Here is a 15,321-nt window from a genome sequence, read left to right as displayed (position 1 = left end):
TTGGCAACACTGACACTAAATCCCCAAACCTTGCTCCACACAGCGTAGATGGCCCTGAGACAAGTCCTGCAGGTGGGCCTGGTGATACTCTCAAGGAGGGAGGAGCTGCACCGGAGACCACCACTGCACACTTGCAGTCTCTGTCAACTTCAGGTGTGGTTTGACATGATGCTGTCACTGATGTGGCCCAAGTTCCGGTGCTGTTGGGACAAGGCATATCCTTACCTGTGGATCTTCCTGCAGTACCTCTGGCAGGAGGGGGAGGAGGAGATGGAGGAGGAGGAGGAGGAGGAGGAGGAGGAGGATTGGTGAGCCGAGGTGCCTTGGATGACGGCTTGACTGGTCATGACCTACCAAAGTCTGACAACCTCCCTATGGATACAGACCATCAACTTGACAAGTACGTGCACCCTCGTGAGTCTGAAGTCGGCGATCCTTGTGAACCTATCTGTCCAGATCCTCGTGACCATGTCCGTCCAGATTCTCGCAACCATGTCCGTCCAGATCCTCGCAACTATGCTCATCATGATTATAGAAATGCCCCCTTCAGTGGTTCTCATGGTCATCTCCTTCCTGATCCTCGCAGTCCTACTCATTGGGATGCTCCTCACCCTCTTGACCGTCGTGGTCCTCTGCCCAACCCTCATGAACGCCTTAGTCAAGAACCCCATGATCTTCATGTGCTTGGTCGTAGTACTCATGAATCTTCTTATCCTGTAAGTTGACATGTCCTTTCTTTGCATGGCATTTAACTTAATATTTTGGTAGCCACAGGATTATCACCATCTCTGTCCTCATGACTCATTCTACCATTGCACTGGCAATGCTCACAACGACCTCCCCGAACTTCAGGATACTCATGGTTCTATGCAAGACGTGTCTCCGGTAGCAGAATCCAGCACAACTTACAACATGGATTGGGAGTGTAGTTGCCCACTGGGGTACTCTGACCGTGACAGATACAGCCCAGCAGTGGAGTATGGGTACATGCGTGAACACAGATTCCCTCCGCATGATGATTACAATGACCGTGGCCATGGATTGGTTCCCCAGCGCAGCGGAAGTTATTATAATGACAACCAGGCCTATGGAAGAGGATATCAAGGAGACTCAAGGTGGGCTTCACGCAGCCCATACCATTGTCCAACTTCCAGCTCGAACACTCAGCCAGCAGAGTATCCTGTTGATGCGCCTGCTTCCACTTGATCATTGTCCTCTCATCTCCTTCTATACTTGTCCGGTGTTGTTGCCCTCCAAATAGACCTTGTTTGCTTGCTGCTTCCTTTCTTACTCATACCCATACTCTTGCTGCCCATCGCACCACAATGTTCATAGTCCCTTGATACCTAGTTGTCTGCATTGCCTTCATCGTCTTACAGTTTTTGCACCTTGCCCTTTTGATATGATTGACTTACCACAGTGTTGCTATTATCCTTGAATACATTGAGCGCATTACTCAGACCAATGTGTGAAATTATCATCGATACATGACGAGAAAAGCGAGAAAAACATTCTATCTACAACATAGAACATATGTAAATGTGCATGTGAGATGATGCTCCCCACCCTCCCAAATGGTCCTACCCACCCTCCCAAACAGCCCTCCCAACACTCGCAAATGGTCCTCTCGCAAATGGTCCTATTCACCCTCCAAAATGGCCCTCCCAACACTCCCAAATGGTCCTCTTCACCCTCCAAAATGGCCCTCCCAACACTCCCAAACGGTCCTACCCACCCTCCCAAACGGTCCTTCCAACATTCACAAAGGGTCCTCTCCACCCTCTCAAATGGTCCTCCCCACCCTCCCAAACGGCTTCCCAGCACTCACAAAGGGTCCTCTCCACCCTCTCAAACGGTCCTCTCCACCCTCCCAAACGGTCCTCCCCATCCTCCCAAATGGCTTCCCAACACTCACAAAGGATCCTCTCCACCCTCCCAAATGGTCCTCCCCACCCTCCCAAACGGCCTCCCAACACTCACAAATGGTCCTCCTGGACATCCTGGACTCATGGTGGGGCCACTAAATGCTACACAAGTGTACTTCAGTTCACAGAGGATAAGGGCCACACACCTCAAGAGGAAAGTTGCTGAAGTGTGAGAAATGGGTGGCAGGTTCTTGCAGGAGGGACGTCTTGCAGATAGGTTATCGCATACCAAGAAACCCATCTCAAAGACTGTGGGAAGCTCTAAAAAGTGCTGCCAAGGGTGCACGAAGAGAGGATACCGTGGTTTTGACAATAGTGAGGATTAGTGCAGTTCGGTCTCATGTCATTCTGATCCGGGTGGCCTGTTTTAGCTGGGGTTATCAAGCATGATTCCCTCTGCGGTTTTCTCTTTGTCGGGTACTGCATGCATAACTTCCCCTTCTTCCTCATGGGCCGTCAACTCTTCCTTCACCACTACTTTCCTGTGCTGTACTTGCATTCCTGCTTAATTGTGCTGCATTGTTCTCGAATCTTACGAAGAACTCAATAAATACCTTGCCGCCATTGAATCCTGTGCCGCAGATGCATGTTCTGGCTTTCAGCACATTCTTAGAGATGCAGGCAGTCATCTTGTCTTGACCCCCATCCCCAATCAAAATCAGCATGATCATAGCCCTTATTCTGCCAATCCTAGCATCACTGTAGAACCCCCACCTCGTTCATATAATCGATCTCATCATCGTTTAGTGATGCCGCAGTCCGGTTCTGAACTTCGGTTCGGACCTGAACCCTCCCGGACCGGACCGTGGGTTCGGTCCTGGGTTCGAAATAGTATAAGGACCGAACTGATTATTAAGTTCAGCGTTCGGCTGCTGCCTGAATACTGTGAACCCGTTCGAACCCGTTCGAACCCGTCTGAACGTGTTCTCATATTCTTTGCATGATCCACCAATATATCTGCTCTGATCTTCTGGCAACCGGCATGTCGATCGATCTCGGGACAATCAATAGCGGATCGGACTTCGCAGCCAAAACACCCAACACATTTCCATTGGCGAGATCTGACTTCCCTGGTAATCTACTCGATGTTCTGGTAAGCCTAATGTTAAACAAATGTTAATCTTTATTCAGACTTCAATGGTCTTTATTTTCAGAACATATTCTCAGGTTTCTCGTTCTGGTACTTCAAGCTTCAACACCAAGTAATTGCATGGCAACAGGATGTTCAAGGTGCGTCATTTTTTTGATCTCTTATCATAAAATTTGGAATAAATGAGCTACTTACTACAGGTTCAATCTTCACCCTCCTTGCTGCACAAATGTCGTGCGCACTTGGATCTGACGGCCAACTCAAGGATGCTAGTGCCATCGATTGGTACAATGATCCTGACGATGACACGCCCATGCTTCCTCCACCTCCACCTCCTGCATCCAATGGCAAGCTAACTGCCTTTGTGTCTCGCTCAGGCCGAGCTGTTAAACCGACAGAAAAAATCCGCGATGCTGGCAACACGACTCCAGCCAAACGAGTGGCTCCAGCGCCTCCCCAAGGACAGCCTGCACCCAAGCGAGTGCAACGTGGGTCCCGTCTGGTCCGTCACCATGATGACGATGACGACGAACCTCCTGCACTAGAGGATTGTTCAGATGATGAAGAAGAGGCTGAAGACAATGACGGGGAGGAAGCTTACGAGCGGACCAAGGTATTTGGAGACAAGGACCGTGAGGATCGCAAGCATAAGAAGAAAGAGGAGCGCAGTGGGGATTTGAAGGTAGTATTTACTCAGGAGAAGGGACGCATCAATCCGCACACCCAAGAACCCGAAGATGGCTGGTGGTGCGAGATATGCAGGTATGTTTTTACTTTTACTTTGAACGTCACACACATAACTAACTTTGTCAATTCAAGAGCCAATGATGTACCCACCAATCAGTGCTTTTTCAAAGGCAGTGTTTCGACTCGCCACACCCATATCGCTCGAAATGCGAAGTGTCACTTTCCAATATACCGCGACCGCTGCAAAGAACGAGGTATCAAGATGCATGATCGGGCGATACCTCCTAACTGCAAAGCAACCGACGACTTGCAGAAAACGTTAGATGCCTCCCTCACGCCTAAAATTCCTGAATTCACCAAGACCGGTCTAATGGATTACATTGTTGAGCTTATCGTGTCTGAGGACGAGGTGAGTGTTTTTTTTTGTAATCGTGACTTAGGATGTTCATGCCATAGATAGGCATTCCAACTCGTTGACAAGGGACCCTTTCGCCGGCTCCTTCAATACCTATGTTGTATTAACCTACTGTATAACCAGGAACCTGCCAATGCACAACAATCGTTTTCGGCGACTCGTGAACCTACTGTATGGCGCGCAATTCCAGTCCTCGAGTATCTCCAACAAACTTGGCAAAACATGGCTAGTTCTTCGAAGTTTGACGACTTTTCATCCGCAATCAACTCTGGCCTCGACAATATTCGCAAATGGTACCACAAGATTGACGAAACTGATGTTTATTTTGTTTGCCTCGGTATGTGTTTTATTTACTATGATGCCCTATCTAATGCACAATGTAGCGCTTGATCCTAACTATAAGGTGGCATATGCGAAGGGTAAATGGGAGCCTCACGACTTCGACGAGGGCATGAGAAGCTTGCGGAAGGTTTTTGACAAATATTATCATCACAACTCCTCGCCCGCTGCTGCAGAGCCGTCTATTGCAGCTCCTGCCTCGCTTGCTCGCCATGGGTCATACGGCCATAGCTGGATGCGCGATGCTGTCAAAACTCGTGTCGCAAATGACACCGCAAATCGAAGACCTCGCCAGGAGCTTGACGACTACCTTGCTGCCCCATTAGAGGATGTTGAGAATATAGTGGCGTGGTGGGGTGTGAGTTTTTTCGCATCGCATTTCCTTGCAAGTTGACTCATTATGCCTTTAGCACCATTCCGTTCAATATCCCACCATCTCACGCATTGCAAAGGATTACCTCGCTATTCAAGGCTCTGCCGTTGCATCTGAACGAGCCTTTTCGAGTGGCGGCATCACTGGGACTGCGCGCCGTAATCGTTTGTTGCCAACAACATTCGAGGCCCTTCAGTTATTGAAGAGTGGGTACCGTCAAGGCCACATTTCTGCAACGGTTCAAGCTGAGTTTGCTGCTGCTCACGAACACTATGCCATGGACGAAATTTAGCTACTCATTTACGGTTCATGTATTTCTTGCAATTTTTGTCAAATTATATGTAGCGTTCGAGCGTTCAAACGCGTTCTGAACTTGAACCGAACGCTTGTGAACGCGTTCATAAGGGTCCGGTCCAGCGTTCGCCCTCCTTGCCTGAACGCGACCGATGGTCCAGTTCGGCGTTCGCATTTAGAGGCCTAAGAACCGAACCGAACCGGACTTCGGCACCACTATCATCGTTACACCTCCTCTTCACTTAGTTCTTCTGCCCTTCCTCCAGGCCCGCTCCCTCCTCCACCATCCACTTGCTTTTGTTTGAAGTTGCGACGTGCAGGAACAAACGGAAGGCTAGATAAAATGAGTGTATACTCAGTCGCGTACTCGTAGTGTAGCGGACTGAGGTGTGAGTAACTCTAATGTGACTATGTACTTGCGTGATTAGGTAAGCTGGTACTTGATGTACGATAAACAAACTATCAACAACACTCGCGGCGTCCGTCCTCGCTCAGGCAGCTTCGATGACCCTTCTTGTCTTATCGCACAACCTCAACCTCCCTCCAAACGACCACGTAACGAAGGTGGAGAATATGACCACAGGCCCCCCCTCTTGGTAAGTTCCCTCTCATACCACCTTTCTATCTCCTCACATTCCCCAGGCTACCTCCATGTCATGCGGACGCATCCCTGACATGGATCCACACCCCCAACAGCTTCACCAGATTCAACATCTCAATCACCACCTTAGCATTCAACCTACTCATAAATCTCACTCCCGCTCTAGCAGCCACTCTAGTATTCGTGCTACTTCGCAGGACATCGAGGATCTCCTCCTTGACGCTGCCACTGACGAAAGGAGCGTCTTAAATGCTCGTGATCAACAGCCACAGTCTCCTCGTGCCGTCTTGGCTGCCCACCAGTCAAGAAATATTCCCGTAGGTCCATTAGATCAGCCTGGCGAGCTCAGGACCTATCAAACCCATATTTTTGCCCCTCCCGTTACCGGCGCCCCCCAAAAGAAGGGCAAACCAGGGTCAAGTGCAAATATCAGTGCGTCCCTTTTTAATAAACGGATCTCGAGTTGATGACGTAGCGCCAGCTCACAATGGCTCCCCACTAACACCTCCTAACGCCATTGTCACTCCCATCGCACCAGTACCTCCGCCTCCTGTTCCCCCCACAACATCGTTCCCCCCCACTAACTCTATCGGTTAACGCATCTGCCGCCAATGTGGTTTACCAGGGCGCTACAAAGACAACAAATGCGTCGAAAAATGGGGGCCTGGGCCAGAAGGGCCAAGTACTGTGTGCGACCGTTGCAGACAAAAAATGAAGCGGGTAGAACGGCGGGGAACGACCGATGCAAATGTGGCTGGCAGTAGCAACGCTAGTGCAGCTCGATTGCACCGTACAGATACCATTCCTGTTGGTACGATTACTGGGACGCAAAGACAGGCGCAGACACAGTCGCAAGTTTTTCCAAGCTCAGCGTCTTTCGTGCCGCCTGTGCTTTTACAGGACAAGAAACGCAGTGGTGGGTCTGCAAAGGACCGCGAGAGAGATCGGAACCGCGACCCTCCCTCCCCGCCTGCGATCGCTACTCTCCAGACCACAGACGAGGAAGACCCTGGACGAAGACGACGGGGTGCGGTGTCCTCTGGTGGGTGAAACATCCTCCATTCTATCACCCCTAGTTGACACACACCTCTCAGCGCAACATCTTCCTTCTCCCCACTCCGACCCCAACACAGATCCAGACGCAGACGGCGAAGGTGATGCGGATGTGGATGCAGAGTTGAGAGAAGCAGCTGATGCTGCAGCTGACCACCGCAGTGCGTCTTCGACTGGCATGAAGGAGGAAGACATGGAAGTTGGGGAGTAAGCACATGTCCATTACAGCGGAGGCCAACAGAAAAATTCTTGAATACCCTAGGCGGCGAGAAGATAAATGCTGACATTCCTGCGCGTTCATGTGGGTTGCGCTTCCTTGATTGGCGTCCTCGCTCCTAGACTCCGCTGTCTTGTTATTTCTCCTCCACCTCCGGTGATTTCGCCATTGATTATCGTCCAGTCAGATCTCTTTCTATCACCTAATGCAAACCATCCAATCGGATTACCCCACACCCCAATCATATGTCCTATCCATCCTGGTCTCGCTGTCTGCAACTGTTGTTCCCGTGCTTTTTTTGTTTCATTTTTTGTATTTTTCTCCTTCTGTTTCACGCGGTTCATCGTCCATCGTCCATCGTTTCATGCTACCTGTATCAATTCAACTAGTCCGTGTCGAGTCGATCAGTCCGCGTCAAGCCAACAGGTCTGCTTTGTCGACGCCGCGCATCTCACATACCACCTACTCGCTGTATCACAAATTTTATGAACCGATCCGCACTCACGCCCCCCAACCAACGTTGCGGCAGTCAGGATACAAATGTTTTACATGATGCTTGCCTGAATTTAATGTGCGTTCGTATGACGAGTGTCTGAAGGTTAAACGTTAAGCCTTGAGCCTGGTGGTGTTCGCACGTTCGGCTGCAAGGTGCGTGCTTGAAAGCCTCGTGTGTCATCCTCTGAGTTCAGCCAGTGTGTATATTGATAATGTAGCACAATTTTAAATGAGGTAGAGGTCCCGTGACGGGCTATTTTGTAATGAAAGCACTTCGCTGATTTGAATCGGCGGATGTGCTTAGTAACCGTGCACAGGTTCAGGAACTGGTTCGGTGGGCTTATGGAATCAGCTGGGATGCATCAATTGATGGCGCAGCACTGTCTGCACGCTTGCAGGCGGATAAGAAACCACCGGTCTTAAAACCGAGTCGTGAGATATGTAATGGAAGCTGCAGAAACTCACGCTGTTCTTCCTCAAACAAGCGATTTCTGGCAGAATGAGTTGGCACTGTTGGCAGCCGCCTCCATAGTTGCTGAGAGATTCTGGCGTAGGGGATCCTGCCCTGCATCTAACTTTGCCCAGTTGGCTCGTCTGCGAGCGACGGAACGACCACCATCCACCGAAGGATAAAGTGTTGGAGACAGACTCGGACTCGGAGGAGCTGAAGTGCCAGCAAGGCCCGTGATAGTGACAGTTAAGTCGACAGCGGAAGAAGAACTTCGGGTTGAATGACTGAGAGATGAATGATGTTGGCTGTCCAGATGCTGGCCATCCATAACATATGCGTCACGGTAGCCTCCGTAGCGTTGATGCAACGTCGAGAGAAAGTCTGTACAAACATTGGAATATCTTTCAGCAGTGCAAGAGAAGAAATATGTTGTATTAATTGGATTGATAATTTTCGCATGCAATCCTACATGGGCGAGTGACAATAGGTGACAATGTTAAGCACTAAGCGGTTATAAGACAGAGCCTTGCAATGCCCAGTGACATGGCGCCTGTAAGGCATGTAGCCATATTGGAACTCTACGCCAGGCTTACAGTATTTGCCGAGACCTTGTCAGCTTCTGCCACTTTTGCTGATGGAACACAGCAGGAAAAACGAGGAGCGTTGTGATGGGTGGATTAAATGAAGAATCGGACACCTCAAAGGCCGCCGTGCAGTGTACGTTAGCGCAACCGCGTGTCAATGGTGAGGTCGACCTGACGCGAAGGATGTAAATCTAAGGAGTGAATTGACATCGTCAGCAAAGCAGACTGACCTAAAGCGAGGGTATCATTCATGATGCGGCAATCCCCGATTTTCCAGTGCGGGAACTTCTTGCCTTGTATGCGTCAACGTCTCTCTTCAGTTTGTATATTTACCATTCCCTTTGTGGAATGCACTACACCGAGGTGTGTACTTACTATTCCATGGAAAACAAAAGTTCCGACCCTGTAGCACAGTGCCTATCAAGAAAGAACAGACTGGTTAGCACTCACCGCAAGTACTACAGCGAATTGTCGATTTGGAAGTAATTGTCGGCAAGTTACAGAACATGGTGCGTTCGATCACAAAGCACTTTCTGACACTGTACAGTGTTGTACTAGGCAACTCCAGGCTCTCAGCATCATACTGTGGGGCTGCTGGAACGTGGCATCGGCATATGGCCGACGCAACTGCCCCGGTACGCTGAAGCGGTCATGCTGTGAGTATGCATATAATCTTGTGATAGTATTCAATTTCAATGACATGCTTAGTACGGATAATGAAATTGACGATACACTGATCCCTCCGAGGCAGATTTATCTCTCTTCGTCAGTCACCTATGTTCCCGCCAATCTCCTTTAACGCCATCTACAGGCCCCCCATGATCAGGGATTGGCAGGAACTTGTCCACCCACTGGGCGGTACATATTACTATAACAACAGAAAGGTGCGTTCTTGTAGTACAACTCATGTAGTCATCTAATGGACGTTTAGAATGCCTACACTTCGATGAACATTGGTCATTACCAGGATCTACAGAGGCTCGATGATTTCATCAATGCATCACGATCGGCTGCGAAAGAAGATGGGTGGGTGCTGGTAGTGTACCCGGCTATTTTTATGGGAGAGCAGAGGTTTCAATACTACTATGTGGTCCCGGACTACCAGATCATCACCTGGTTAGAGGATATGGATGGTCACATCCTTTTCGGAGAATGTGTCAACCCAAGCAAATGGCGCCATAAAAGTATGTTGTATTCACATTGCGTTTTCATTCGCTCATTATGCAGGACTTGAACTGGAGGCCCAATATTGGCGAGTGGCTGACCTACTATGTCGTTTAATCAAAATGAACTTACTGGATTGTCGCTCACCACTTCACAGGAAACATTTCGAATTCTTTCCGCACAATTTCCGAATGAACACCTCACAAGTGAGACGCATAAGGAGAGAGATGGGCTGCTATCTCGGAGGTGAGCCCGGTGGTACTACAGCTACAATCAGAATAACCGATTCAAGCACAGAAGCAACGACTTTAAGTCAATCCACCGCCGCTTCCATGTTCTGGACGTTAGACCAGATGAATCAAGTTGTCAATCAACTGGCCAGTATCGGTATGCATGTCTGCACTGTCCAACTAGCATGTTGATTGACGACAAACAGAAGACCTTGCAGAAAATGACTCTATTGAGGAGACCGGTGTTGTATTCTGTTGTGCGTGTGCTTGTGAAAATTAAACGGTCGAAATACTGATCTCTTTGTTAACAGGCAGAATATTGTACATACTACGCAAGTTGCTACTTCTCATACATAAGGCGTCATTGATTTGTTAACGCACATAGGCCATTACCAATATCTCAATCGCCATAACCAACCTGAGGCTCGCCTGATTCGAAAGCACGCTGTGAAAGAGAGGCCTCGAAATAATAGGCTTTTTTCGTTCATCGGCAATGCTGCAGCTATGGTGCTGTGCGTGCCAGTCACTATTGAGCGCATTCAGACCACTTCTGTTGATGGAATTGTGAATGGTGTAGAAGTTCGACGATTTGTCAACGACTTCAGCAGCCAAGCTAAAAGTCAAATAACCCTGGTACGCTTTTGCCAGTATCACAGACAAGTACACCCCCTTACTCATCCCTACAGGCAGGTGTTTCAATGGCCCTAGACGTCGCCATCCTTGCTATTCCGGGTTTAGGAACATCAGCAATCGCACAGACGCTGTGCTCCTGTTCCTTGCTTTTAGGTGTCGGCTGCATTTTTGCAGGAAATATGGTGCAACACTTCGGCGAGAGAATGGGATCCCTAGATTTTGCGGTTAGCTTTACTTCACGTTTCTGCATCCTGACCCTGACATTGTCCGCTAGGCATATTACCTTCGTAAGAAGAAAATGATGCTTATCATCATTACAAGCATACCCACTTTTTTTTGTGTACTAAGGTAAGCAACCTTCTGGTCATGATCACGTTGCATCGCTCATAGACTGGTTAGTGTGATCGGGTCCATCTTGGGATTTCTTTCAGGTGTCATTACGGACTTGAGTCCATCTGCACCCATAATTATTGCATGCATCGTTACTCTTTGCATCGTGGCGTGTCTCTTAGTTGTATTGGTGATTGCTAGCTATGGTCCAAGTCTGGCTCGGATGCGGCCACAGTAATATCTCTGTCTTCAAAAATCTAGAGGATGTAGCTATAGGTATTCACATTCTCAATTACAACATCAGAATGCAGACTACATGCAATCTCGAACTGGGCGTGGGTCGTGAGCGCGCCATTACCATCAGAAGCAGTGACAATTTCGGACCGCAAACCTGGGCCCGAGTGGGTGAGCGAGTGAGCAATCTGCAAAGAGTTACCACGGACCGGCCAATTCCTACATATCCTCGAAGTTCCCGCACTGGAAAATCGGGGATTGCCGCATCATGAATGATACCCTCGCTTAAGGTCAGTCTGCTTTGCTGGCGATGTTAATTCACTCCTTAGATTTACATCCTTCGCGTCAGGTCGACCTCACCATTGACACGCGGTTGCGCTAACGTACACTGCACGGCGGCCTTTGAGGTGTCCGATTCTTCATCTAATCCACCCATCACAACGCTCCTCGCTTTTGCTGCTGTGTTCGCAGTTCCACGCGTCGTCAGTTTCGAGATTGTTGGACTCGTCTCTGCCAGCTGTGCAACTTTCGTCTCGCTATATCTTGTTCCATCTTTGATCACCGGCACGATGTTCTGGATGCTGAAATGGCTGAACTCTACGTAGAACTCAAAAGGTCAGTCGATTCAGATATCAAGCTACAACACAAGAAAACGATGAGATCACCGTGAAATGCTTCTGCATAAACAACGTGACCGAACCAGCCCACGGCGTACAGCAATAGTCATATTATTATGTCTTCACTGTGGACGAAAATATGTGGGTACCATTGCTTGGAACAGTACGTAATGTAATTCCGATTATCATCAGTGTTTTTTTGGTCAAAAAGCATTGCACGACTTCTCTTGTACTCAGTTTTCCATTGTGCACCTAGGGTTCCGCAAGGGTAACACCGCGGGTCGGAAACTCAACACCGTACCCGTACCCGCCAACACCGCACCCGCCACGGGTACGTGTACACACCGACCCGTAAGCACCGCGGGTACAGGCCTGCACGTATGTTATTCCATCACTGTCTGTGAAATCGGCGGTAGTTGCACGGAAGCCGGCTAATTCTTCCATCTGTAGGGTGCGGTCAAAGTGGAACTTTTTCTTATTCCTGGTAAAGGCAGCGACTTTTCGAGGACATGCGAGAGGCATAAGGTGCCTGAGGAGGTCCTGGTGGCAAGACTCGTAGGATGACATTTGGTATTGCAGCAACTCCTTCCAATCTATTTCAAGGGACGTCTAGGGTGTTGAACGCGAGCCCTCCGGTGCGAGTTTTTAATTGCATGTATGCGGCAGCGTATGATGTCGGCGCCCGATCAGCGAGTGGAGAAGAACCTCTAATAGTGTGGGGCGCAGGCAATGGTCGTAAAGGAGGGCCAAATCTTCTTGAGACACCAGAACTACACCGTCTGCACTGTAGAGCCGGGGAAAGAAGATCCGCACTACATGCCTTTGTTGGACCTTTCCCAATGGCACGTTAGGAATTATGCATGCAATCGAGCGTGGGTCAGATCACAATATATGTGTGTGGTACGTACCCTGGACCCTACACTGAGCCTGGGAGCGGCATGTATACGATGAGGACGCCCCTACCGTATCCATCTCAGAAATGCGCGCAAAGTGGATGCATTGTCAGATGTACTACCTTCTGGCATGTTTGTAGATCGATGCAGGCGTCCCTGAAATTGAAGCATGGAATACCTATAACTGTCACCAAGGCAGTAAGTTTTATGCAATATTACTGTTATGATTGGAGCGTGTATTCACTTGGTACGTCCTGATGCCAATGGTCATTTATCCATCACTGGCCTAATTGGTTGGCATTTTGTAATATGATATGATAGGAGATGGGATTATTGGTATCAGCCTGAGCTCGTATATGCATCCCTGCACACTTTGTCAGTTAAGAATTTTTGCAATAACACGATGGCTTACAGCGCGCGATGCTGATGATCTTCATAGATCATCGGAGGCTCCCCTATGTAAATATGTGTGTCAGTCCTAGTAACATGTAATTCTAGAAGGCCAAGAGGTGGTTGGTATTGTGAGGGGCATGATTAGGGTCATGGACTATGGTATCAGCTTGAATAAGCTTCATCTCTGCGCATCATTTAGTTTGAAGGTTTCTCCATAAAACAACGACTCACCCTGCGCAATGCCGATCTTAGGCGCTGTGTCAGGTTAGCGCAACCGCGTGCACAGTCGCGTATCAACCGCTTCATCAGACACGGTGTGGGCGTGTTGGGGACCTCGAGTCTGTAAGTCAGGAACTGCGTCACGGTGACGTGGTACTGAACACATTACCGCCTTTGACGCGAGGTATTGAAGTTGCGTCTGTAAAATGGGAGTTTTGGTATGGGTGAGAATGACCGATAAGCTTACGATGTTGTCGACGTTAATGCTGACGTGAGGACTATGCAAAACGCGGGACATGTTTTTTGGCTGTCATTTTACATAATATCAATAGGGGCGTTGGAAAGATCGATCAATTTTCTTACCGTAATTGTTCCGTTTATAGCACAGTATAGTGGTGTGACTCGTGAGTGGTCGATGAAGATGTGACAATTAATCGAAGCAAACAATTATCAATAATGACATTCAGTCTCAGATCCAATATTATGTAATGATATTGTCGCCGTTTCCTAGACTCTGGTGTATTTCTTCTCAAACCTTTAGACCTTAAGACTGTGGAGTCGAACGATTCACCAATGGATCGTCATTCTCACTCGCGGTAGCCAGTGGGTCGAGGCTATCGCGTCTCGTCCGTTCATGTTCTGGACGTTAGACCAGATGAACCAAGTTGTCGATCAACTGGCCAGTATCGGTATGCATGTCTGCACTGTCCAACTAGCATGTTGATTGACGACAAACAGAAGACCTTGCAGAAAATGACTCTATTGAGGAGACCGGTGTTGTATTCTGTTGTGCGTGTGCTTGTGAAAATTAAACGCTCCAAATACTGATCTCTTTGTTAACAGGCAGAATCTTCTGACCATCGGAGTAGGCGGACATCCAACTGTCCTAACATACGTAGCGCTTCACGTTTTACAATGTCAACAGTTATCGAGTCCACGCTTTTCTGATGACCACGGTTCTGTGCGGGTGGCTGTGTATACTAGCTGGAAGTTGACCTTCGTGAGTACTGATTAGCATTGAAAAGAGAACGAACGACTACATATTTTCTTTCGTCTATGGCCTGTCTATCCTGTCAGGGCCAAGTTCCTCATAAACGATGGATTTTAATGCTGCATAATCGGTGGGAGTACCCTCGCGCAATTCAGACACTCGGTGACGATCACGTTTGTCGCAAATTATGCCTTGCCACATGAAGCTTAAGTGTTATGCCAGATCAGTGTTGTGCAACTTCATTCTTACCCACAAATTATTAGCCTGAGTGCATCTTAGGAGCGATCACCTCTGGCTTCGAGGCAACAAACTAGCAACTACAAATCATCCTGTCATGAAAAACTTGCCGAGATCACCGAGATCTCTAATCTTTATTTACTGACCTTTTCCATCGCAGTGTTCCTTTGATGCTTACCTGCGAGAGTCCTGCCAGACGGCACTTCGAGTATTGTGTCACAATGTGCCGCATCAACCACATATATCCAAAGAAAAAGATGCAAATGACTCGGATATATGGTCTATGACCCGAAAAGACTCCCTCTGACGCCAAAACTTTGGTGAGTTGCATGAAGCCCCAAGCGCTAGCACTCGCTCAAATTTACATACTAGTGATCTTCTGTGCGGCTATCTTCATTCATTTAGGAGAGACCATTTTGCAGGTTGCGCTAATGGTGGGGTCAACCTGACTCCCTAGTGATTATACGCATCTAGCGCTGTGTCAGACGCCGCCGCTATGCAGAACAAGGCTTATCTATGATGGAACACGAGGTTCAGCGCCTATGAGAATCAGATTCTATGGATATAAACCGACTAGTGAGCTCGTTTATAGATCGTCTTTTTTGTTTCACTCACCTCCCTTGTTGCTTAACAACCTCTTTCTCTTCTACAGAACCTCTGAGGTTCATTAATAGCAAGTCATGTCCGCTATTACCACGGAACGAGCGCAGAAGGCATTGTATGATGCCCTAACAAGTTCTAAATCGACGTCGGCTAGAATGCTCAAAAATGTGGACCAGGCCGGTCCGTCGCTGTCACTCCATCCGCCCACTTAACAATTAGATCATCGCGTCCTCGCATAGGGAACTTAATCTCC

The 15,321-nt window shown here is 48.5% G+C and overlaps 6 protein-coding genes across 6 annotated transcripts; 5 read left to right on the top strand and 1 right to left on the bottom strand.

Annotated features, from left to right (window-relative positions):
• Positions 1–48: 48 nt before the first annotated feature.
• F5891DRAFT_986877 (uncharacterized protein) lies at positions 49–1,206 on the top strand (the record flags this gene model as incomplete). The annotated part of the gene is made up of 6 exons (XM_041377832.1): positions 49–153; positions 193–308; positions 360–400; positions 457–716; positions 769–1,115; positions 1,155–1,206. 6 exons carry the CDS (start codon positions 49–51, stop codon positions 1,204–1,206), a joined length of 921 nt encoding a protein of 306 aa, XP_041217944.1.
• Positions 1,207–1,555: 349 nt separating this feature from the next.
• Positions 1,556–2,098, top strand: F5891DRAFT_1197894 (uncharacterized protein; the record flags this gene model as incomplete). Its single annotated transcript, XM_041368555.1, has 1 exon — positions 1,556–2,098. One exon carries the CDS (start codon positions 1,556–1,558, stop codon positions 2,096–2,098), a length of 543 nt encoding a protein of 180 aa, XP_041217943.1.
• Positions 2,099–5,774: 3,676 nt separating this feature from the next.
• On the top strand, positions 5,775–6,988 carry F5891DRAFT_986876 (uncharacterized protein; the record flags this gene model as incomplete). Its single annotated transcript, XM_041377831.1, has 4 exons — positions 5,775–6,156; positions 6,200–6,316; positions 6,350–6,766; positions 6,819–6,988. The coding sequence occupies 4 exons, from the start codon at positions 5,775–5,777 to the stop codon at positions 6,986–6,988; spliced, it is 1,086 nt and encodes a 361-aa protein (XP_041217942.1).
• Positions 6,989–9,300: 2,312 nt separating this feature from the next.
• F5891DRAFT_1197890 (uncharacterized protein) lies at positions 9,301–11,119 on the top strand (the record flags this gene model as incomplete). Its single annotated transcript, XM_041368554.1, has 9 exons — positions 9,301–9,408; positions 9,456–9,708; positions 9,752–10,075; positions 10,125–10,165; positions 10,230–10,239; positions 10,304–10,551; positions 10,605–10,775; positions 10,826–10,899; positions 10,951–11,119. The coding sequence occupies 9 exons, from the start codon at positions 9,301–9,303 to the stop codon at positions 11,117–11,119; spliced, it is 1,398 nt and encodes a 465-aa protein (XP_041217941.1).
• Positions 11,120–11,984: 865 nt separating this feature from the next.
• On the bottom strand, positions 11,985–12,299 carry F5891DRAFT_1197889 (uncharacterized protein; the record flags this gene model as incomplete). The annotated part of the gene is made up of 1 exon (XM_041368553.1): positions 11,985–12,299. The coding sequence occupies one exon, from the start codon at positions 12,297–12,299 to the stop codon at positions 11,985–11,987; it is 315 nt and encodes a 104-aa protein (XP_041217940.1).
• Positions 12,300–12,461: 162 nt separating this feature from the next.
• F5891DRAFT_1212624 (uncharacterized protein) lies at positions 12,462–14,507 on the top strand (the record flags this gene model as incomplete). The annotated part of the gene is made up of 10 exons (XM_041369232.1): positions 12,462–12,625; positions 12,766–12,823; positions 12,859–12,872; positions 12,947–13,000; positions 13,065–13,092; positions 13,271–13,360; positions 13,779–13,926; positions 13,976–14,026; positions 14,107–14,237; positions 14,315–14,507. 10 exons carry the CDS (start codon positions 12,462–12,464, stop codon positions 14,429–14,431), a joined length of 855 nt encoding a protein of 284 aa, XP_041217939.1. The 3' UTR covers positions 14,432–14,507.
• Between the last annotated feature and the right edge of the window lie 814 nt (positions 14,508–15,321).

This window comes from Suillus fuscotomentosus (genome assembly GCF_016647785.1).
Source record: "Suillus fuscotomentosus strain FC203 chromosome Unknown F5891scaffold_134, whole genome shotgun sequence".
In the NCBI taxonomy this organism is placed as follows: domain Eukaryota; kingdom Fungi; phylum Basidiomycota; class Agaricomycetes; order Boletales; family Suillaceae; genus Suillus; species Suillus fuscotomentosus.
This window is presented reverse-complemented; position numbering and strand designations above follow the sequence as displayed.